A 22,538-nucleotide genomic window follows, 5' to 3' on the forward strand; every position below is an offset into this window, starting at 1 on the left:
AAAAAAAAATGTTCTTCTGTGTTCGCATATGTGTGTGTGCAGGGGAGGTGGCACCAATCTGTCACACTTAAACTTGACGATCTCTCAAAGGGAAAGGAGAACAAAAACCGAGGAAGGATCCCTTCAAACCAAGAGTGGACTCTTAACAGCACATGGAAACAAGCACCAAGGACTCCAGTGTAACTCTTCCTGTGGTACTGCAAAGGTCAGCTGCTGCTCCTCCACCACAGTGCTGAGGTGGCATAGCCAAGTGGGTGAACTCATCTGCTTATGAGAAAAGCACGCGAAGGCTCTGTCCCCTGAATCCGCTGTATTACACTCCTCTCTCTTCCTCCCTTGTAAAATTACTACTTTTACAAATAGCCATGGGGATAGATTTTGTTTATTGGTCAGGTTTAAGCAGTGAGTGTCAGATGTCTCTGTGCTCCTTGCTTGCTGTGTACAGACAGAGGATGAGGTGGATGCTCATCGATTTTTTGCGAAGGATCCAAGCATCTTTCTGGCCTCAAGTTTTCTGATGTGAAGATTGAAGACTCAAGAAAACTGTAACATTCCTTTCAATCAAAATTAATCATTATTCAATCAAAACCCTTCTTAAAAACAAAACCAACCAAACGAAGAGCTAGTGAATGTTTAATGCCTTTCTTTTTACAGCTTACTCATGCTTTTCACCTGCATTTTTTAAGTGTTTCATGTTAAGTGATTTTGGAACAGCCTTTTTTTAGTTTGATGTTTGTGAAGAAGGTAGCCTCCCAATGTATTCTGTATCAATGTCTTTGGAAAGGGAAAACCCTTACATATGTAACTTTTTAATAGACTGAAACATTTTGTTAATTTGGGCTAGTTTTTGGTATCAGACCTGCATTTTTTTTTTCAGTTTGTTGTACCCATTAAATAATTTGAGGGATCCAAACATGCTTATAACCTTTCAAAAAAGTAACTAATGAGGGAGTGTTTCCACAGGACTTTGTTAGCGAGGCTTCCTTCTGTCCCATGTCATGATTTAGGTGTTTGGACCTTTATTATTTTTATATTTTTTTCTATTTAGCCTCCAGAGCAGAATACACATGCAGATTTTGCTGCACAATAGAAGAACATTAACGTGAACTGTTGCTGAGGACCATTCCCTGTTGTAACTTCACCTTTATTGTCCTCATGATACAAGGGTTAAACTACACCATCTCTGTCCTTGGAAGGATGGGAGAAGCCTGGTGAAGAAGCAGCAGGTGGTCTCTCTGGAAGAACCATCTTCTGCTCACTGTCTGGAGGAAAACAAGGCAGTCCCTCGCCAGTGGAGGGAGCCCAGCTCTGTGCCAGTTCCCATAGTGGTTGTGCACTCATAAGCTTAGTGGAGGAGCCTCATGTTAGCTCTAACTGCCAATAATCAGGTGTCATCTGTGCTGTGTCAGGTGAGTGTGATTAAAGCCTTTCCCAGCAGTGTAAACTGTGATGTGCCTTGAGTGTATTCATCAGCTAAGCTACTGAATCAATACAGTACTCATGTATTGTTCTGTTTGTGTTTTGTTTAGGCCAAGTGCAACTTGTATATTTAACTAATATTATTCCTTGGGAATACTTCCCTGTATAGTCTGATAGTGGGCACTGGCAACCCCTCTTTATGCCAGATGATTTCTGTGTAAATTCACTGAGGAACCTCTCCTTATCAGAAGATTTGCCTGCAACAAATGTGTACAGAGCATCAGAGCTGACAACTCATTGTTTTAATTCACCGGTTAGTCACCAAACTGACGTGGTGTGTTTTGAAGAACTGGCCTGATGAGACCAGGAATATGCTGGAGTTGCAGTGCTAATTTTCTGTGATGCGGATGGATGATTTTGATACCAGACACCAGAGAACTGGTTCTGCAGCCTCATGAAATCCTTCCTTCCACCGTCCTGCAAATCGGCCCTGTGCTGTACCTTGCTTCCTTACTGCTACTGATTCCCACATTTAAACTACTCGTGTGGGTGATTTTACGATCCCCATGACGTTATGGGTGTTGGATAAATGACTTAGGTACATAGCTTTAGTTGATAAAAGGGTGGGGTTCATCTTCACCAGAAATGAGCTCTGCTTTCTGGAATTGTTGAAGTAGTGGTTTTGTTCCTTTTTTTGGCAAACAAATCCATTTTGCCTTACACTCAAGTGACCCATTTAACGAGCTAGTCTTTGCTTTTGCATTTTGATGCTTACTTCCATGACAGCAAAGCAGCAAAAGTAGTATAAAGCCATATCATCTGACCAGTACTGGGACTGCCTGAGTTCTGTAAAGGTTAACCATCCACAACCAGTGAGGATATCACAAAGGGTGTCGATACCAGAATGCTGCTGGAGAAGTTAGATAAGCTGCCTATAAAACTGGAAGGTGAGGTAGAAGGACTGGTGAGTGGGGCACCAGCTGAAGTGGGAAATGAGCAGTCCCTTAGGGTAGGTTTCAGGTTTTGGAGCAGCTCCACCATCCTGCTTGAGCCACTACAGACGTGTCCAGGAACAGCTCTGAGGGCTGCATCAGCTGTGTGAGGGACAGCACAGAAGATGCATTGCCATTTCCCCTATTGGATGTAGCAGACAGGGTTGTCCTCCATGAGGAACCCAAGGGAGTGGGGAGAGGAAGCCAAACCTGTTTTGGAGGGGATAGGTGTGGTTTATCTCCAGCCACCTTTGTGAGCTGACAGGAGTGTCATCTCCTGAGCAATAGACCTGTTATTCTTCTTTGGCGTCTCCTTGCTTCTTCCCCCCAACTCCCACACTGATTCTCCCTTCTCTACTCTCTCTTTCGTAGTCTATTTTACCATGATAAATAAACCAAGAGAAGCTAAATTCTGTCCACATCCCTGTTACGCACCCAATTGGGTGCATTGGAAAGCCTAAAACCAACTAACTGAAAATGCCAGGTGCAGGAACCTTTGTTAGGCTGTGTAGCTATGGCCCTCAATGCCTTAGAGCACTGGAACCATTTTCAGATGCTGTTGGCTCTGCTCTGTCAGATGAACAGCTTATGATTAAATAAACAAATCCAGTGTTTACAGAATGAGAAATAAGACCTTAATTTGCGGTAAAGAATTTGTGTAGTACGTTCTGGGTGAAAGGAGCTCATGTTCCTGCCAGCTGTCTAGTTCTGTTCTCTGGGTCATCTTTCCTCCAGGAGATGCCAGTGGGGGGGGGTAACTAAATACTACACAACTATAGAGTAGGGATACCAAAAAGATAAGTAAACATGGACCCTCAAATGAGTTGTGAAATTCAGTGTTGATCCAACTTTATTATTTTACCTGGGACACCGGCTCAAGGTGTTTTTCAAGAAGCCACTTGTAGACTTCCCTAATATTTGTGTCTTATTATATTAGTCCAAAGCATGTTTAGTTTGGGGCTTATTTAATCTAGCTCTTAAGTGAGACAAGCTTAAGAAAACTGATACCTATCTATTTATGATTATTGTCTTTCCTTCTTCATAACTTCAGAATCTATTGATCAACTCAAGCCAGAGTTGCTGAAATAGTAATTCTTATAATTTTAATCTAAATAGACCTCATAGAGGACAGGGACTCTGTTAGTGTCACTGCTGAAGGGAGCATCACTACCTAGGCCTTTGTCTAGACTACAGTTTGTTTTAACCACAGAAGGCACTGCTATAAAATGAAAAGAGGTATTATGTACTGAGAATTCCTGAGGTGGATTTTGCAAGGGATGAACAAAATATAATGAGAAATGTTCCTCTTAGTTTTACAATGACAAGACTAATCTTGAAATCTTGTAGATACATTATGTGATGCCACTCTGAAATTCACCGTCACCTGTATGTAACTGTTTTGAATTTCAGTGCAGCGTCTTCAATCAGTAGTCACTTGGTGTAGAAGAAGCAGTCTCTCACCGTTTCTGTCTTCACAATACATCTCTCAATAGATTCCTGTCCCATTTATGGTGTTTTTGTAGTCAGTAAGTATGCACATACATAATATTTGTAGTCCCAGACTGATGTGTTTTAGGTATTGATTAATTGGTTCATATGAAGTGGCATTAGAAATTGTCATAAACAGAATAAGAGTAGGTTTTTGATATGCAATGGGAATTTTTTGATGTTTATAATGCCGTGTCAGGCTAAAACGAAGGTGATCAAAGGAAAACATCGGAAGTTAGAGATAACATAGGACTTTACAAAACCAAGGTTTGGAAAAGAAATCCGAATTGCAAATAATAAAGCTGATATTCTTTCTGGTCCTGCAGAAAAGAAGATACTTTCATATTAGTGATATAATGATGCCTGTCCTGAGATAGTATTCTTCTTCAGCTTATTCACACAGAAGCACTTGTCAGCTGGTTTCCAAAGAAATTTTGAGTTTTTCTTCTGAAAATGAGATTTAAGTGAGACTTCTTCCTTGATACTGATTGCTAAGACAAAATCATCTTTCGAATAGGGAATATTTGTTTCTCATCATACTGTTTTTCTAATGATAAATTCTGCAATACCTGAATTCATTCTGTTACCAGTGTTGCTTCATTCTTGAGCTCCGCTTCTGTATGACTTTTTTTTTAGGTAACGTTCTGTCTAATCTTCACCTGGTTCCTTCCAGAAGAGCACTTTGAAAATTTTCCTGTTCCTGTTACTGAATACTACACAAATCTCACGGTGGGGGGAAAAAAAAAAAAGAAGGACTAATGAAGAGGTAAATACGTTCAAATCATGAGCAGTTAAACCCAGAAAGACAAGAGCCAGATTCAACAGGAAATAATCCGGTCTGAAAATCGTTTCTAGGATCTTAATGCTATGGTGCTTTGTGGATATGTGACATTGAGGAGATGATGTAAGTAATTCATATTCAGAAATTACAAGGAAATGCTGAGAGTTCAACTCCAGTATGACTACATTTCACACTTATGGGCTACAATTATAAATTTAAGATTTTAGTATTATATATTAATTCTATCTCATAGTCTTATCATAGACTTACAGAACTTAAAGACTTACAAGACTTACAGAAAAAATCAGAAACTCAGAAATCAGAATTCTCAAATTTCTGATTGTTTCTGAGGCAAAGAACCTTAGCACATGATTCTAAGAAAGAAATGTCTCCCCAGAAATCACTGCACCAATACATTTAAAGTCTAGAATTACATTGTTTTTTGTCTTAGTGTAGTGCATTGAGGCTGACAAATTACCTTTTCTGAGGATTTATACTACGAAGACTTAGGACAATAATGGTTGGAGGGAAAGAGTCAGCCAGTAAGATGTTTCCAGTCCTTACTTTTTCCCAAATGTGTCCTGCCATTAGCCTGTTGATAACAAACTTGCACTCAAAGCTCTGTACAATGATACTTCATTCTCTGTACAGAGATACTTCAGGAAACAGCACAAGGGAGCCATGAATATACAAGGAAAGATGAATGCACAAGTACAGAACTATGGTGATGGGTAAAAACTCAGACTTGACTCCTTCTCCCCAGTGTTGGAAGTAAGACATGTAAATTACTGTTCTTTTTCCCTGTAAATATGGGTAAAGTAATTGTAGCCAGGAAAGGTATGGTAAGAGGAACATGAAAGAATAATATCCTTTTTCTTTTTTTAAAAAAAGGTGGTGACTTGTTTTTCTAAGCTTTTTTGTTTATCTGGGATTAGCATAAAGCAGATCAGCACAAATCAATTCTGTAGTAATCTCAGGGAAAAAATCTCTCCTCATACAAACAGGAAACAAAGCACCAAAGACACAATTTGGTGTTGGTTGAATGTGTGAAGCCTTGCTTGTCGTTATGCAAGACAGGATGGGAAAAATGTAAAGGCAAACTTGAACTCAACAGTGGCCTGTTGTTCTGCTAGGAAAAGGCAAACTGAGGAAGTGTGAAGGCTAAAGTATCAGTAACTATAGAGATTATTGAAAAATACCTTTTGATTGATGAAATGTATTTATTAAGTTAAACTAGGGACAAATAGAGGCTTGTAAAACCATTTCCAAGTGATGCACTTCAATTCTATGGACAAAACAAGTGTTAAAAGTGTTTTTGGAAAAATATCTTCTGTGTGAATTACCCCAAGAAGTAGACTTCTCGTTTCACTCAACCCAACAGAGATTTTTACAGAGTACTTTTTGAAAGAAAACAAAATCTGTATTTCTAAAATAACAGAAGAAATTAAGCAAGTAGACAGAATCCATATCCCTGAAGTCCATGAAGCCAGATAACCAGCTCTGATAGCCCTAGAAAACTCAGCTAAGATGCGTGTTTTCCTGGGCCCCAAAAACCTGAAGATAACTCCCTAAAGAGGTGACTGTCAGATGGATGCAACGACAGAAATATGATCTGATTGGGGAAAAAAAGCACAATATTCTTGCAGTTTAGTGCCAGAAATTAGTATCAACCACTTGCACAGTGTTCTTTTACCATGCTAAAAGACTAGAACTGGAGAGGGGAGTTGAGAATGCATGTAGGGACCTGGATTAGGGAATATACGAACCCTGGAAGCAGCAGTTAGGAATTTTCATGGAATTTTCAACTATTAAGAAGTGACTGGCATCAAAGAAGCGGTGAGGCACTTCAGGAGGTGCAGCTTGATATCTCATTCCATAGAGTCACAGCCAACAGCATGCGAAGTTAGCACTTAAAATTATAATTATACTTTACTTAAGTGTGGTCTTATGGTTACTGTAAGTACCAGAACTAGTTTGAGAGAGGCAGGAGAGCCAGGTAAAGGTTAAAATCTTTCTATACTAATGAGGAAAAAGCTACAGGAAAATACATTCTTGTCAAGATTAAGATTTTTTTAGCATAAAGAGGTAGTTTTACTGGGAGTTGAGCAGATGTCTGTAGGGCTTGGAGTCTCCACTCTTAGCACTTAACATGGCATGAGGGTTGTTGGCCAATGTACTAAGCTAATCAACATTCAGACCACACTAGCATCAAGCCCTTGCCTAACCACTCGTTGGATGCAAAAGGTACAGGCTTTGGTTTGGTAAATCCTTGTCATGTGAGGGAGAAAAGGGCTGGCAATGGGAGTGCACGTGTGGTCAGTTACCCATTACAAGCACAAAATGTGAAGATGTAATACATGGAGTATGCTCTCAACCAGTGGCTGGTCAGACAGGAATGAAACAAAACCACTAGGTGACCGCAATGCCTAGCTCAGAACATTGTCTTTCCAGCAGAACAAATTGTAGAGATGTCTCCTCCCTTTCTCCTGAAAGGTGGAGCTCTTCTGGCTGCCCTGTTTTTTTCCCTTTCCCAAATCTTTTTATATACTAAATAGGAAACACAGAAGACAACAGTTTCCACAGCAGTGAAGAGGTGATGAGTCATGAAACAAAAACAAGGTAGTGGTAGCAAATATGAGTGTTGCTGCTGTGGTGAATGCATGTATAAAAAAGAGTTTTTGAAGGGCCTGCGAAAGGATATTCATGATGTAAGCAGAGTACAGTGTTTGAATCTGGGATTGATAATTCAGATTGTGATTGGGGAAATGGTAAAGAAGAGTTTCCCAATAGGAGGTGTAGATGTTTAGAAAAGCCTGGCCTGACTAAAAGCAGAGGGGTTCCAGGAATCCTTAAAAACTTGCCATGTGTAGCACTGGTTGATGTCAAGGAAAGAACAGCTAAACCCTTGTTTTCTAGTGTCCCTCCTAATAAATCTACAGTAGTAACCTTGAGCTCAGCTATCCTTCAAAAGGGCTACAGGAAAGCACATCACGAATAATCATAGTAGCACCTCCAGGGAATGCGTGATTCCCTGTTTCCTGTAGGAGCAGGAATACCACCTAAGATTTAGCCTACTGTTGGCTTTTTCTGTATTTATTTGGATATCAAACATAAAAGACACAAGCCTGTACGCTGGATGCAGCCTAGTAAAGCAATCTGGATAACAGAGGGGAGATGGTGTAACACATCCCCTTTTCTTCAGGAAGTCTGTGTGAACTTCCATGTGCTTCATGATCTAGCCAGGACCAACTGGTGTTATGAATGGAGCCTTTTAATAAATGAGAGCCCTTTTCCAGGTATTCTGGCACCTGAGACTTGAGACAGGATGTGTGAACCTTGAAGCTGTTCATGATGGAGGTGAAAGTAATAGGTTGGGACAAAATGTGGAAGGAGAGAAGTGCAAGGTGGCAAGTGCAGAAGCAGGAAATCTAGCAATTGATGGGGAGGAAAAAAAGGGTAATGAAGCCTGAACAATGGGGAAAATGAGAAGTGAAAGCAGACAGCATTTGGAGATGACTAAATGCGCAGTAGACTACAGAGATAAGCACTGCTGCAATAATGGAGCATTGGAGTCTGAAATATACTGGCAGAGCTGAGAGAGAACAATGGTCTAGAATAGTAAGGGTTGAAATGTATCTTCAAAGCTGGAAGAAGAACTTAACTTTATGTGCTCCTGATTTCTATTACACTTTCTCACTCAGGACACCTCTGTCTCCCAGTCTCGTTTCTGAGCAGTAGCTATGAACACACCTCTTTACGTTCCAATATCCTCATGTGCTGCCTGTCATTACTAGTGAAAAGTGAAGCTCAAGCAGGGCAATATGCACAATGCAAGTGAGGAAAGTGAAACCAAGGAATTCATTTGTTTTCCCTAAACAGTAATGAAAATGTCCTTATGATCCCAGTGCATTTACCGTAGCGTAGTAAAACCACTATTAGCACGTAGTATATTTATTAAAGTGTTAACTTAGGCAACAGCAATCAGTAATCGCAGAGATAAATAAGGGACTCAACCAGTCAGCAGTTGAAAATAATCCCAAGAAAACAATACATTAATTCTGCTTTCAGAAGTCCCACGTTTAAATTTTTCAGTTCATTTCCAAGTTTAAATTTGGGCGTACTTCCCTATCATCCCACAGCACTCTTCTTCAAGCATTGCAGACACGTTTGGCTATCAGAAGAGTCTGTGTTTCTTCATTTTGTGTTTATTGCTGAACTGGGGAAACAAATGATATCTTCAGGGGAGGGGAAAGTGAGAAAGAAAAGCAATAGAATCAAATTGTAGTCTGAACATTTATAATGCCTTTTTTTTTATTAGGTTTGGAATTCAGGCAGTCTTTGAAATAAAGATGCTAAATATAGGTATTCAAACCTGAATGACCGTGATAAATCCAACCTGTAGAGTAGATGCTTTGAGCACTCAGACTGGCTTTGGGGATTGCTTATAGTGATGGACAACCTGTCAAAGTTAGGCAGCAGGTTATGGTCTCTATATCAGAGCTCATTTTCCTGCCGGAGACTCAGTGAGGTTTCCTTAGCTGTGGATTGCTGTTTCCACAAGTGAATGTTGGCTACTTCTTGCCCTGGTCCCTGATTTCCTTCTTTAGAGAGTTGGGTGCTGTGTTGCAGACTGGAGGTCGGAGTGCAAGCTAAATACTAGGCCACGTAGACAAGGAGCCCCTGACCTTGATCCTCAAGTTACTGGGACAAGATGCAGCATTCAGGCTGCTTGCCCCTCAGTCCTTCAGGCACTGCGCTGTTCCCAGGTTGTCCCCTGGCTCAGGGACACTGAGAAGCCAGTAAAGCATCTGCAAAAGTCCCTCACACCTCTCTTTTGGTGCCCACTTGGGAAAGGAACCTCTCAAGTGTCTGTCAGAGGTGGAGTTTGCTCCAGTGGGGGTCTCATTCAGTTGGTCCCCAGGTGGTGCTTTAAAGCTTGTCACCCTGCTCGCACTTCCCATTTTGATCGTCTGCATCCCTGGAGCCCTAGAGGAAGGCACACCCACCCTCCAGCATCCTCCTTCTGCAAAGTTATGCTATTCAGGTTAAATATTAGCCAGTAATGGCTCAAATGAGACTTGCAATCACCACTTCAGTATAATTACTGGAGGGAGCTCCCGAGGGAGGAGACATCAGCCACGCAGCTCCTCCTGGGCCCCTGAGAGGCAGCAGAGGAGCACATGTGAGCCTGTGGCTGTGCACTCTGCTCCTTTTGCCTTCCTCCTCCTGCTGCGAGCACAGGGCTGTGGCAGTGGTGGGTTGGGGATTTCAGGCTCACAGTTACGGTAGGGTTGTGCTCATCCACTGGAGCCCTTGGAAACAGCAAACATCAGAGCTGTGCAGCTGCCGAAGCCACAGCTCTGTGCCCCATCACTGAGCCTGCTTTGCCCAGCTCTGTGGTCTGGTTGCCCTGTATCACCGAAGATGCCCAATATGTACCGTTTCTTGAAAACTTGCTCGCCAAAGATCGCCAGCTGCTGCAGCTGGACTGCTCTCAGCAGAAGGCAGCCCAGTAAACCCCTCGCTGCTGACCTTTGATTCAAGTGCCAATATTTAGCAAGCAAATATTTAAAGGCGCGCCATTAAGCAGGAAGGCACGGCTTTTACATGGGAACCTCCAGCGAGGGGTGCAGCTGAGACAGACCCAAACAGCCTTCCTCCCCTCCTCTTCCTCTCTGGCAGAGCATCCAGCCGTGGCCACCAGCAGCGGCCGTGCAATGGGGCCACCCCCTCACCAGTTCAGCTGCCCACAGCTACTGGCGTGACCGGGGCATGTGCTGGCCTCAGTTAACCAGCCCTGACCACAGGCCCACATACTGAGGAGTGTTCAAAAAAATTAATTAGTCTCAGTCAGGTGCAGCAACGGGCTGCACCTAGAGGATATTTTTCCCTCTGGAGCGGCCCAGAATTAGCTCTGTTGGTCAGTTTATAATTAGATGCTTGCATCTAACTGTATTTTTTTTTTCCTGTTAGATGTTTCTAGTTTTGTCTCTTCTTTTTAAAATGTGAAAAATAATCAGTCTTAAAATAATATATATATATATATATATACAGACACGCACACACCCTGAAAAGAATGATCTATAAAAAGAGAAAATCCCTGCCAGGTGGACACCGCAGCAGAAAGCCCAAGCCGCAGGCGGCGCAGTGGCCGGCTTCCCTTTTCCGAAGCTACTCAGAGGTTAACCAGGGTCTGTGAGCAAACAGCTTAGAGAAAGAGCCCAGCTTAGCGCCCAGGGCTGTCCCAGGAGGCGATGGCAAGCAAACAGGGGCAGCCCGCGCCCTCTCCAGCCCAGCAAGGAGCCCTTTGGGCAGGGCTGCGACTGAGGGAAGTTGCAGGAGGGGGGTGTTTGGCTTTACAGGCACATGCACGCAGATGTATATATATAAAAACCCTGCAGACGGAGCCCGGGAGGGTTGGCAAACACACCCACACCTTGGTTCGCCGGGCAGCGCTCTGGGCGTCCCGACAGCCAAACACCAGCGTCAGGGAGCGTGCGGGTAGCGGGGAGGTCGCCCATGGGCTCGCTGCTGCTGCTGCTGCTGCTGCAGGCAGGTGAGTGCCGTGGCCGTGCCCCATCCCTCTGCCCCTGCAACCCCCCTGCCCCGGGCAGCTTCTCCTCTTGCTGGCAGATTTACCTGGGTTATCCATATCTTTTGGCTGAGTATAAAGTATTGCTTGTCTTTCTTTTTTTCTTTCTTTCTTTCTTTCTTTCTTTTTTTTTTTTCAGCTTTATAGCGCAGGGCAGTGTAAGCAAGCCGCATGCCTGCTTCATTTCCATGGTGGTTTACAGAGCCAGTGCCGTATAAACACAGGTCTTTTTTTTTTTAGAATAGTTTTCTGCTACAAAGTTGTTGGAGTTTGTGTTTCTTTCCAGAGCTATCTTCTTTTTATACTAATGACCATGAAGAGAGCTGATTTCACTTCATATTGAATTCAAAAGGAAGAAAAAAAATCCTTTTTGAAAAGCCATAAATGTCTGCTGACATAAAGCCCCTACACACCGCAGCAACGTGACTCTAAATCAGACAGGTCTGAGGTTCCTCCTGCAGTACAGATTTAAAATTAACCCCGAAACATTGCCTTAATCTTCAGCCTGTGTCCATGGGCAGTGGCAAGTTTAAGCTGTCAGATCCAGCCCCGCTCACCTCCCTGCAGGTATGTTCTCTGCCGAGGTGCCCGTAATGACCGGCCACGCTCACGGGGGATGTGGCCAAGTTCAGGCTGCTGGTGAGCCTCGGACTCTTTCAAGGCTTCCACGGCCACGTTGGCTCGGCTGCCCAGTGCATTAAAACCAGCTGCAGCTCTTGGTCCAGTTATTAGCCGTGTGCCTGGGTAGCGAGGCGTACTTGATGGGCTGACCCCGAGCTGCGGCAGCGCGCTGTCGGCTCAAACCCCAGCCGGCTCTCAAAGAATGAAACAGAAACATCAGACGCTGCCTGGATGCCCGAATTATTTCAAGCTCTCGCAGAGCACACAGCCTTAAGCGTTTCTTTTGGACGCAATTCCCCCGGGTCCTTTTCTCTGCTTTCATGAGTAGCTCTGCGCTGTAATTACAGTCCCTTGATCCTCAGAGATGGCCCTGAAAGAAGAGCGGCCTTTCTTTTTCTGGGTGAGGCACTGAGATTTTACCCCAGCCTCAGCTGTGCTCAGCCAGCGGCCAGTCCGGAGGTCCTGTCCAAGAGAAAACCAGCAAAAAATAAAAAATAAACCAAGCTCCTTGTCAGGAGGCTTGAACGTCGACAAAGACGGTTTTGTTTCCATTGGAACGTTTACAGCCTGCTTCAGCCTGCAGACCTCAAAATTATTATTTTTTGCCCCAAATCCAGGGCATTTGACCTGTTCCAGTGGCGTTACCTGCGATGTCCCTGGGGCTCCTGAGAGCCAAGCCTGCTGCTAACTCCGGAGCGCCCACTGTTTGGACAAGGGAAATAGGTCGCCTCTTCATTTTCTGAATAACATGGGTCTGATGTGCTTTTACCAGGAAATCTGAACACTCGAGTAGTGTTTGGGTGAGCGGATCTGTTACTTTTTCAGGAATGTGCACTTAATCCCCGCGGAGTGCCCTGAGAAGCATAAGGAGGCTGTGTGAAACCCCGAGATGAGGAGCGTGAGGCTCTGCTCCCTTCGGAGCAGGGATTGCCAGGGGGAAAAGGATTGGGGAAAGAGCTGTGGGATGGGCTGCGGCCCCACACTGAGCAGAGAGGAAGCCAATGGCTGGCATGTTGTTAATGGGGACAGACACAGGTTGCCTTCAGCAGGGTTTTGGATTAAGCCCAGGGCACGGGCCGGAGTGCAAGAGGAGAGAGGCCCAAGCGGGGGGATTAGCTGGCTGGGTTTTGAAGGCAAAGCAAGTTTTAATAACAGTATTGCATCCCCAGGTGGTTTAGGGGGTTAATTAGCCCACATATATGTAGGGCTTTGCAGAGGTCTGGAGTGCTGAAATACCAGGGGCTGTTCAGCATGGCAAGGGTTCCCTGCTATGGCTTCTCCTTCATCCCGGGCCGAGAGCTCACCCATCAGGTGCTCCGGTGAGCAGGGCAGCCGGAGTCGTGCAAAGCGCCCGGTTCTTCACGGTGAGCGCGGGCAGTAATTGCTAACCACCCTGCACTGCCATCGGTAACGCGATAAGCATCAGAGGCCGTGCCGTGAACTTCAAAGCTGTTTGAGTATTAGGGGCAGGGTACCCTTGCTTTCTGCAACAGTTGCTGGAACTGAGACTCTGTGGTTTCTTTAAAAAAAAAAAAAAAAATCTTTCAAATTAACATCAGAAATCATCATAAAATTTTTTGAAAGACCTGTAGCTCAAAGAGCTCCAGAGCAGTTTACGTGGCTGTCTGCACACAGACACAGAACTCCTTTTGTTGTTTTATTATTTTTTTAAATTGATTTATTCAAATTCATGCAGACAACATACTGCTACAACTTAAATGGACCATAGTAACAGAAGTGGATGTAAATGATGTTATGGCATACCTTACAGGCCTGGGGTCTTGCAGCTATTCCTGTATGTAAATTTACAGCACTGTCAGCTCTTTGTGATCTGGAGAACAGGTTGAAAACTCCTGGATCGTAGGGAAGACTTGGATAACACAGGATATGTTGGCCAACAGAGAAACTTCACCCTTTTCTGCAGATTCCAGGTCTGTGTGCAGGTCCAACCCGGGACACCACAGCTCATCCAGTGAGTTTTCCCAGGTTGGGGACACCGCTCAACAACCAGTCAAGACCCAAAATTTCCCTGTGAGGATTTTAAGATCAGCATCCAGCGTGTTTAATCCTTGTGTGAATCCTTGTCCTGTCTTTGCAGTTTGGAAAGGCGCTCTGGGAAAATCCCATTCGCTGCACACCCGAGGAATCATTGAACTGGCAGGAGCTATCACCTGTGGCACGGGGCGGTCTCCCTTGGCTTATATTGGCTATGGATGCTACTGCGGACTGGGAGGACAAGGCTGGCCCAAAGATAAAACAGACTGGTAAGAAGAACCTCAGCTCTGTGTCCAAAAGCAGCAGATCTCCTCACTCTTCTCTGCCTGTACTCTTGTGCCTCCAAGGATTTGTTACAGAGGGAGTTAGTTTATGTCAACAGCACTGGGCAGAGGAGGAGTGAGGAGCCATGTACCACCTGGTGTACGAATGAGGGTTCAGACGCCTCCTGGATGAGAACTTTGCTCCTGGGAGCTGGCCCCACGGGGTGGAGGGCAAAGGAGGAACCAGGATGAGAGTTCCTGAACTAGCTGAGTCTTTATGCACAGAGAGGGCAGTGACCAAGATTGTTTGGACGGATGTTTCACCTGGTCCTGAAAATGACAGTGATGGGAACTTTGCTGGTTACCTTCTGGAGGAATCCAGATCTTTGTGAAGGGTGGTCAAACCTGTTGCCTTCATCACCTGGTAGTTTGCACTAAGTCAAGCAAGAACAATGGCATAGAGCAGGGTGTTATTTCCCCATTTATTTTTTAGTGGGGGATACACTGTGCTTTGTATTTCCAAGGCTAAAAACAATGAGCCTGTAAGGTGTTCTTGTACTTTGCAGCCAGCGTACGTGTAAATCTTTAGCATGATGGACTCCGGGGTGCTCTGAGCCCTTGATTTGCAATCTCGTTTGGTTTAAAACATCAAAGGCAGAGCACACAGCTCTATCTACTTTTATCTGCAGTCAGCAAGCCAGGTGTTACCCATACACAAGTGCTGCTTATTGCAGGAGGGAAGACTGTGTAGCTCACTGGGAAGGAAGCTGGCTGAGTTTTCCAGTGTACCCAGCTCTTGGAGATGTTACATATTTCTACCAAATCAAACTTTGAATAGGGAAGTGGCGGGACAGAAGAAGGAGGAGAAAAAAAAAGAGGAGGTGAGGGGGAGAGAAAAGATGCCAAGTCTAAAGGCCAGCTCCTCTGTGAGTATAAAGCAGCAAGTAACTATTTAAGCCAGTAGAGCTCTTTTCATTAATGCAGTGGGAATTTCCCTGCCATAAACCCTCTCTTCATATCCCTGGTTTATATGTGCATGGCATCTATGAAACAGTGGATATGGGACTTACAAGTAATGAACGGCCAGCCACAAAGTGTCATAGATCTCAGGTCTAGAGATTTCTTTTCATTCTTGGTTATATCTCTTGATCTGCTTGTAACCATCTAGAACTATGCCTGTAAACCTGTTTATTATTTTCATTATCCCTTTGCCAACTCTTAAAATCAAGGCTTTCACATAAAATATGACTTCATTAATTTGGAGTACTTCATTAGCTGAAGGCCTGAGTGGAGTCACCTAGAAACTGTTTACCACAGATGTTCAGTGACTCCAAATTTAGGTGACTGTGGGAGATGAAAGTACTCAGTGCTCCTGAAAAACAGAGTAAAATCTGGTCCGGTATTCATCAGTGTGAGTTTCTGCTGCTGTTTGATTTCTATGGGATGTGGATTTTGTCCTAATGGCAGAAAATGGGGACTCTGCAACTGGAAATGACTCAAAATACTAGATAATGTGTAAAAAGGAATCTCAATAATTTAAGTACATTCATTACTGTTGCTTAGCTGAAATGTTTGGTTGCGAAAACAAGAAAAATATATATTTTGTTTTAGTTAGGTTCTTAGTTAAGAAGAGTTGGAAATTACACACTAGATTTAGCCCTAAAAATTTATAATTTATGTTCACTTCTGATACCTGTTAGTGCAAACTGCTGCAAAAATCAGCGTGGCTGGGTATCCCATGCCAGTTAGGGACCACGTTATTTTCCGTATTTTCCATTCTGAAAAGGAGAGATGTGGAGTGGTAAAGCTACAGGCTTTGAGTGACAAATACTGGTGGAAATGACTCACCCCTTGACACTTCTTTTGTTAGGGTCTCAGTAAAAAAACGAGGAGTGATTTTTCTTGTGAGTAATTCAGTCAATCTGTCTAGACAGGGCTATAGTGTTTCTAAGCACCTCTCTTTCATGGCGGAAAAAAAAAAAAAAAAAGTGTGTCAAGTAGGTAATCCTTTTATGAGGTTTATTCCACACACTGACTTTGATGTGGTGTTGCCAGTAATTACCTTTTCCCTTTTGTTCCACTCTTACAGTCCCTTCACTTCAAGACATAATGGCATCTCTCCTCCGGAAAGTCAATAGGTTTGTTTCTCCTTCCCGGTTCTGTTCCCTGGATTTTTGCACCACAACTGAAAGGAGAGCTGCTGTAATGCCTGCATTTCCCTGGACTTGTAGTTGTATTTTTATTTATTTGTTTATTTTATCATCCTGGAAATGTTGCCCCCATACTTCTGCCTGGGATTTCCAGAAGGAAGCATGGGCACCCACGTTTATGTGAAGCCAAACTATCGAAAGCCCAAGCAAAGGCATTTAGGCAATGGTCAGCTTGTACTGAGCAGCGTTTTGTAAAGCAGGACCTAAAGGTGCTCAGCATCTCCCTTGAAACACTGACACCATGAAAGTCAAGGTGCAAATGTGGCTCATCAAAGTCTTGGCAAAACCATGCAGAAGAGTAAGATATTTCTTCAGCTACCGGTTTAAAGCAAAGCACAGGGGTGGCTGTGCTGTTAACAAGACAAACACAACATGACAAATTCTTACCTTAGCAGCATTTGCTCACTGTGGGGGTCGGGCCAGCCAAAGCTGTCTGTAGCCATTAGGGCTGTCCCTTCACACAGGCGTGACGGATGGGTTGCTTACTAATACGGCTGAGTTGGTTTTTCATACTTGTTGACCAATGCTCTGCCGTGCTGTTGATTGGCACCGTTTGTGCTGGTCTGGCAGAGCATTAGCAGGTTTTTAAGAGCTTTAACACCACATTTTGACCCAGGTGCAGAAAAGGGCTTTTCCAGACAGGAAGGGCCATCTGAAGGTGGCAATAGGATGCTAGGTTTCCTCGCTCTTCATTACTTGGCAGGTCTTTCAGAGCGTCTGAAAGATGTTTGTAAAATATGAGCTAAAGCTTCTGTGTTGGTGTCAGCCACGTCACCCTGCTGCAGTTACGGGTATCAGGAGGAAAACATAAGTGGAAGGAGAACTGTGCCCCAAATCCCGTGGTCCTGCAGAGTTTATGCAATCCCCCTGACTTCACAAAGCCAGCTAAGGAGCATCTTAAAGAGCTATCACACCTCTTCCATGCACATTTGGTCGTCTTTGCCTGATTTGCAGACCGTCTTTCACCTCTTCCAAGATCTGTTCCCACAGATCTCTCTCTTCTCACAGGAAAACTTTTAGATACGTATATCCCATGGGGTTTATTCCCATTCTTAAGTCCTTTGAGGAGGTGGTGTGGAGGTAGATACTTGTCTGCTACTGTTAACTTTCATTTCACAGTGTTGTGAGTAGTCTGGTTGTGATCATCTCACTGGTTTCATCTTTGCAGGCTGAGAAGAAGAATGGTGTTTGGTTTGCAGACTCATCTGTGGGATGAAATTGCTACTTTAACTACTAAATCTGTCAGTCAGTAGGGAAAGCACACCAGTCTAAATTCAGGATGTGGATAAGCACAGGGCTTACACAAAAGCTAAATTTCATCTGGCTGGCCTGATTCCCATGTTTCTTTTGCATGACTTACCTGATCTAGTTGCAGTGATTTTATTAGGATTTGTATCAGTGGTGGATTTTGGTTTTTGCACTTCAGATCTTTTTCTTCTTGGCTTCACTTCATGCAGCCCACTGTCCCTCATACCCATAAACCGGTTTCTAAAAGGGCAAGAATGACTCTGCAGCAGACGCTGATGAAGTCTGTGATGTTCCTGAGTTCTCAGGTAAAGTGTTGACAGATCTCAGTGGGTCCCTGGAGAAGCCCCACTACCTGCACAGGGGATCTTCATCCTTCTTGCAGCATTGTTCTGTTTTTCCAGAGGAATAGATGATGGTGGGTCTCAGAGTGCATCACAGAGCTTTTTATTGGCTTTTCAGGTGCGTTGGCCTCAGGCCTTGCAGATGACAAACAAGGTCTTCAGTTAGACTTTGTCAACATCTTGAAGAGGTGCACATTTAGGACTTAAGAGCTTCTCTGAAAGCCTTCTGCTCCTCATTTCCCCCCGAGGCCAACCTGCTTCAGCACTTCCCAATTACCAGAACAGTTCCTCCGTGGTGTCCCTTGCAGGGACAGCTTCTGGAAGCACAGGAGATCACTCCACCAGAGCTCCAGCCTCTGACCTCTCACTCTTGCTCTAACAACCTTTGTTATCTACCATAGGACCTCCTGAAGTACTAAATCATTTCTTTTAATTATTTTAATCAGTCCTTTTTTTTTTTTTTTATCAGTCTATTTTAATTCACTAAACTACCAGAATAAAATTTAAGTGGGGTGAAGTTTTCCTATATACCCTGAAGTATTCAATAGTGGGAATTATCTCTCTAAGTGTAGTCTGTAGTGCAGATACCAACAGCTGAGCTAGTCACCTAGGCATGTAAAGTCTGAATCCCACCTTTGAGGTCTGAATCCCACCTTTGAGGCTGATGGTTCTGCAGCCAGCTGCTCATTGATGCCAAGGAAGGGAAAAACCATACTGATTCCGGATTCTGAGTTGGGTCCAAGTCTAAATTGGTGAGCCATGGTCACACACCTCATCGTAATGCTTGCAGTGAGCGGGATTACCATGTCCTGGGTATTGACCACACCTGCCTTTCTGGGGACAAAACCACAGGGCAAGAAGAAACATCATGGTCTTGGGAAAATAGCAAATATGGCATTAGCAAGCTCCTGAGCTTTCACAGAGATGCCAGGACACTCTGCTCATTATCAATTTACTGACAGAGCTGTCATTAGCAGTGCATGAGTGGAACACCCTTGTGTTAGGATTTGTATCGGGATTAGGATTGTTAGGATTTGTTGTTCGGGAAACCCCCCCGAACAAAACCTTGCAGGGTGCCTGAGCCCAGACTCTGCCTTTTCTTCTCCCTAAGGTGCTGCCACAGGCACGACTGCTGCTACGACATGGCGGAGAAACAGGGCTGCAGCCCCAAGGTGCAGAGCTACCAGTGGGAGTGCGAGGAGAAGGCCGTGCAGTGTGGTAAGGAGGTCGTCACCCACATCGAGTTCGGTTCCCTCCCTCCTCCAGGGGAGCACAGGCTGACAAAAGCTCTGAGTGCCTCGGAGGTGGGTCTGTGCATGCCGAGCTGCTTTTAAAACTGCTTTGGGCATCCTTCATTCTCCTCTGAGCTCTCTTCCCGTTCCTGGACAGGTCAGGTAGGGTGCCAGCCTTGTGTGGGACCCCAGCCTGAAGCCCTCAGGTTCCATCAGGATTTTGAAGCTCGCAGATTTGAGCGCTCTCGAGTGCCGCAGGCACATACAGCGTGTGTAGGCTCTGCTCAGCTCTGCAGCTGGTACCCAGTCAGGAAGGTCTTGAATTGCACAGTCACAGCCCGTCAGTGGCTCACACCAGTTTGTTTTGACATCCACCAGATGACTCCAGTCTCAGAATTTGTCACTTCTATTTCGAAGTCTTCCAAAAGTCCCTGATGGTAAAATCTATTGTGGAGCTCTTTGGAAGTTTGAAAAGAAATGTGAGAGTAAAACCTGTCCCCGTACCATCAAAGCTATTGCTTGAAGACTAAATGATTATTTATACTTTGCTAGAAGATCATATCCTTGTAGTGCAATCCTCAACCTCTCCAGCAGCTGAAAACCTGCCAGCAGATACAGGATGTGGCACAACATATCCACAGTAGCTCCTGTCCAAGTGCCAAAACAACCTATTAAACAGAGAGTGCTGGCTGAGGAATATTTTGCTGAAGTCATAACTGCTCTCCCTCTCATTTATCCATATTTCCATTGCTGTCTGATATTTTCTGCTGTCTGTTTCGATATGTGACTATTTCTTTTTGCTGCGAAGGAACAATCCCAGCTGCAGATGTAAGACTTAAAGAGTCCATGAGACCTGTGATGCTTGCCCCATAAAAACGCACAGGGCTGCGCTTGTTCCAACCTGGCTAACAAGTGTTTGTTAAACAAATGCCATTAATTCCTTAGCTGATGTCCTGGGAGGGCCTCAGAAGCATCCAGCATCTATTCTCCATGAGACTTCAGCAAGCTTCACTTCCTCTTACATCCACCACAGGGAAGAACAACAGAAACGTGCCCTGAAGACAAATTTCCTGGGCTGCAGCACAGCAGGTTTTACTGAGATGGGAAGGTGTAATGTCTGATTGCATTCAAACTAAAGGAATAGAGAGATTTCAAGGCATGTTTGCTGGGCCTAGAGGATAGATGTCCGGAGAAATTACAAGCAAAGCTGCTTTCACTGTCCATGCTATGCAAGAGGAAATGGTATGCCTGCGGCCTGGCACTATGTCATAAACACAGGTATTTTCAGGGAAATGAAACAGAAACTCATTTTACCTGGGACCTCTCACATCTTTTGCTACTGCTATGCAGTTTTGTTTGTGTAACGGAAAAAAAATGTGGTAAAACTTTATGTTTCAGTCCAGATATACCATCACATGTAGGTGAATTCCATTCAGCAAATATCCGGAATATAGGAAAAGCCGTAAGCTGCTGGGGCTGGTCAAAAAAAAATCTTTGTGCTCTCCCAGGACTGGCTGCCAAGCCAGGCTCCTGTCCTGACGTTAGGCTGAGAGTGGTTGGCATGGCATAGGGAGAACTCAGGGAGCAGAGGGCAGGGAGAAAAGCTGAATGGTAGCTAAGCAAAAAATTGACTTATTACTGAGTCCTTGTGAAGGGGGCCCTTGAAACGTTACTGGTAGATCTGTGATTCTCTTCAGAATAGCTTGAGACATTTGGGCTCTTCTTATTTATCAGATATAGGGTTGGTCCAGCAAAGTCCAGTTAAATGTGGAAAGATTTGTATGCATGGCAGCTGGTTTTGGATCAAAGCCTGTGCGTGCTGACATGAAATAATGCTTTAAACTTTGCCTAGCGCAGGGTTTGGAGGGAGATAGAAAATCCACAGGAGCAGCATCATATAAACAAGGCACTGTGCTTTTAAGTAATATTAGCCTAACAGCTGCGTTTAATCTGCCTGGAGGTGGGATGGGCTTCATTAACCCCAAATGAGTGCTCTGTGCTGGGCACACCTTATAGGCATTGCCACTTTACATTTATCTGGCACATTCTGATGCTGCCGGCCACTGTTAAGGTCAGACCCACTGACAGAGAGGGGATGGGGAGGATCGGATCCGCACACAACACAACATGTTGGTTCTGCTCTCCTCCTGCTCACACAGATGAGGATTTTCTGTGCAGCAGCTGAGTAGCCTCCTCTGCCTCCTCCCACAGCCTGTGTTCCCCACGAACCACTTTGTTAGGGACTTGCTCACTCTTCAAAGTGTTTCTCTCCTTGTTCCAGCACAGCATCCCTCATTTTCCGTTCACGTTTTCTTTTGCAGATAAAGTGACAGACCGATGTGAAAAAATGGTGTGCCAGTGTGACCAAGAGGCAGCCAAGTGCTGGGGAGAGGCCCCTTACAACCCGCACTTCATCCTCTGGCCAAACTTTCTGTGTGGACAGACTCATCCCACCTGCCACTTCAGCTACGGGGGGGAAAAATAGTCTTCTTAGAAGCTTTCTTCTAATCTGAAGGCACTGGAATAAAAATTGTACCTCTTTTCCCTGAGCTAACAATGGTGTGAGAGAATTTCTGGCAGGTAAGGGTTTATGGGGAAGAAAGACAGGGCAAAATGCGTGCCTCTTCCAAATACTGAAGGAAGGATAAAATCCTGCTCTGTCCACTTCTGTGCGAAAGGTAAGGACCCCTGTGACACTCCAAGCAGCTCTGCGCTGAAACTGAGTGTTGTCAGCAGTGTAGCTAGAGCACATTGCCAATCACCAAATGGCTTTTTTGTCCTTTCACACAGCCTGACCTTCAGCTCCCACACAACTGCACATAATCTGGAAAATATGTAGAGACTTCTGCTGGACTTTTTTTTTTTGTTGTTGTTGTGTGTGTGTGTGTGTCTGTTGTATTAAAAACAAAACAAAACAAAACAAACAAACAAAAAATCTCTGAGAAAAGAGAGACTGGTTTCTGAAGACCTGAATCATGCACGTTGAAGTACAGTGACCCCCTGTATTTTCTTGGGGCTGTAGGAGGAGCAGGAGCATCAATCACAACGGGAGGAAGCCTCCTTATGCCTTACTTGCACTGGGAGCAGTTCTGCTGGCCAAGCTGCTTGCTCCTGAAAGGAAGAGCAGAGCTCTTACCCCAGGCAGGGCTCCAACCCTTCTTGCAGACAGTGTGTGTGTGTTTCTGAGCCATCTACCTCATGTTCTTGCCTCATAACACTGGGGATGCTCCTGGGGAGCATTCAAAGGTATGCAGAGTTGCACTGGGACATTACTGGTGCAAGACCAGCAAATATTTCTGACTTCAGCCAGTAGGCACACCTAGCCGAGGCAGAAGAGCCCATTCCTTGCCTGCAAC

At 44.5% G+C, this 22,538-nt stretch overlaps 1 protein-coding gene across 1 annotated transcript; it reads left to right on the forward strand.

Moving 5' to 3' along the window:
• Positions 1-10,846: 10,846 nt before the first annotated feature.
• Positions 10,847-21,731, forward strand: LOC137863709 (phospholipase A2-like). Its single transcript, XM_068697089.1, has 4 exons — positions 10,847-11,236; positions 13,992-14,157; positions 19,062-19,168; positions 21,504-21,731. Exons 1-4 carry the CDS (start codon positions 11,200-11,202, stop codon positions 21,665-21,667), a joined length of 474 nt encoding a protein of 157 aa, XP_068553190.1. The 5' UTR covers positions 10,847-11,199; the 3' UTR covers positions 21,668-21,731.
• The last annotated feature ends 807 nt before the right edge of the window (positions 21,732-22,538 follow it).

This window comes from Anas acuta, chromosome 1 (assembly GCF_963932015.1).
Source record: "Anas acuta chromosome 1, bAnaAcu1.1, whole genome shotgun sequence".
Lineage (NCBI taxonomy): Eukaryota > Metazoa > Chordata > Aves > Anseriformes > Anatidae > Anas > Anas acuta.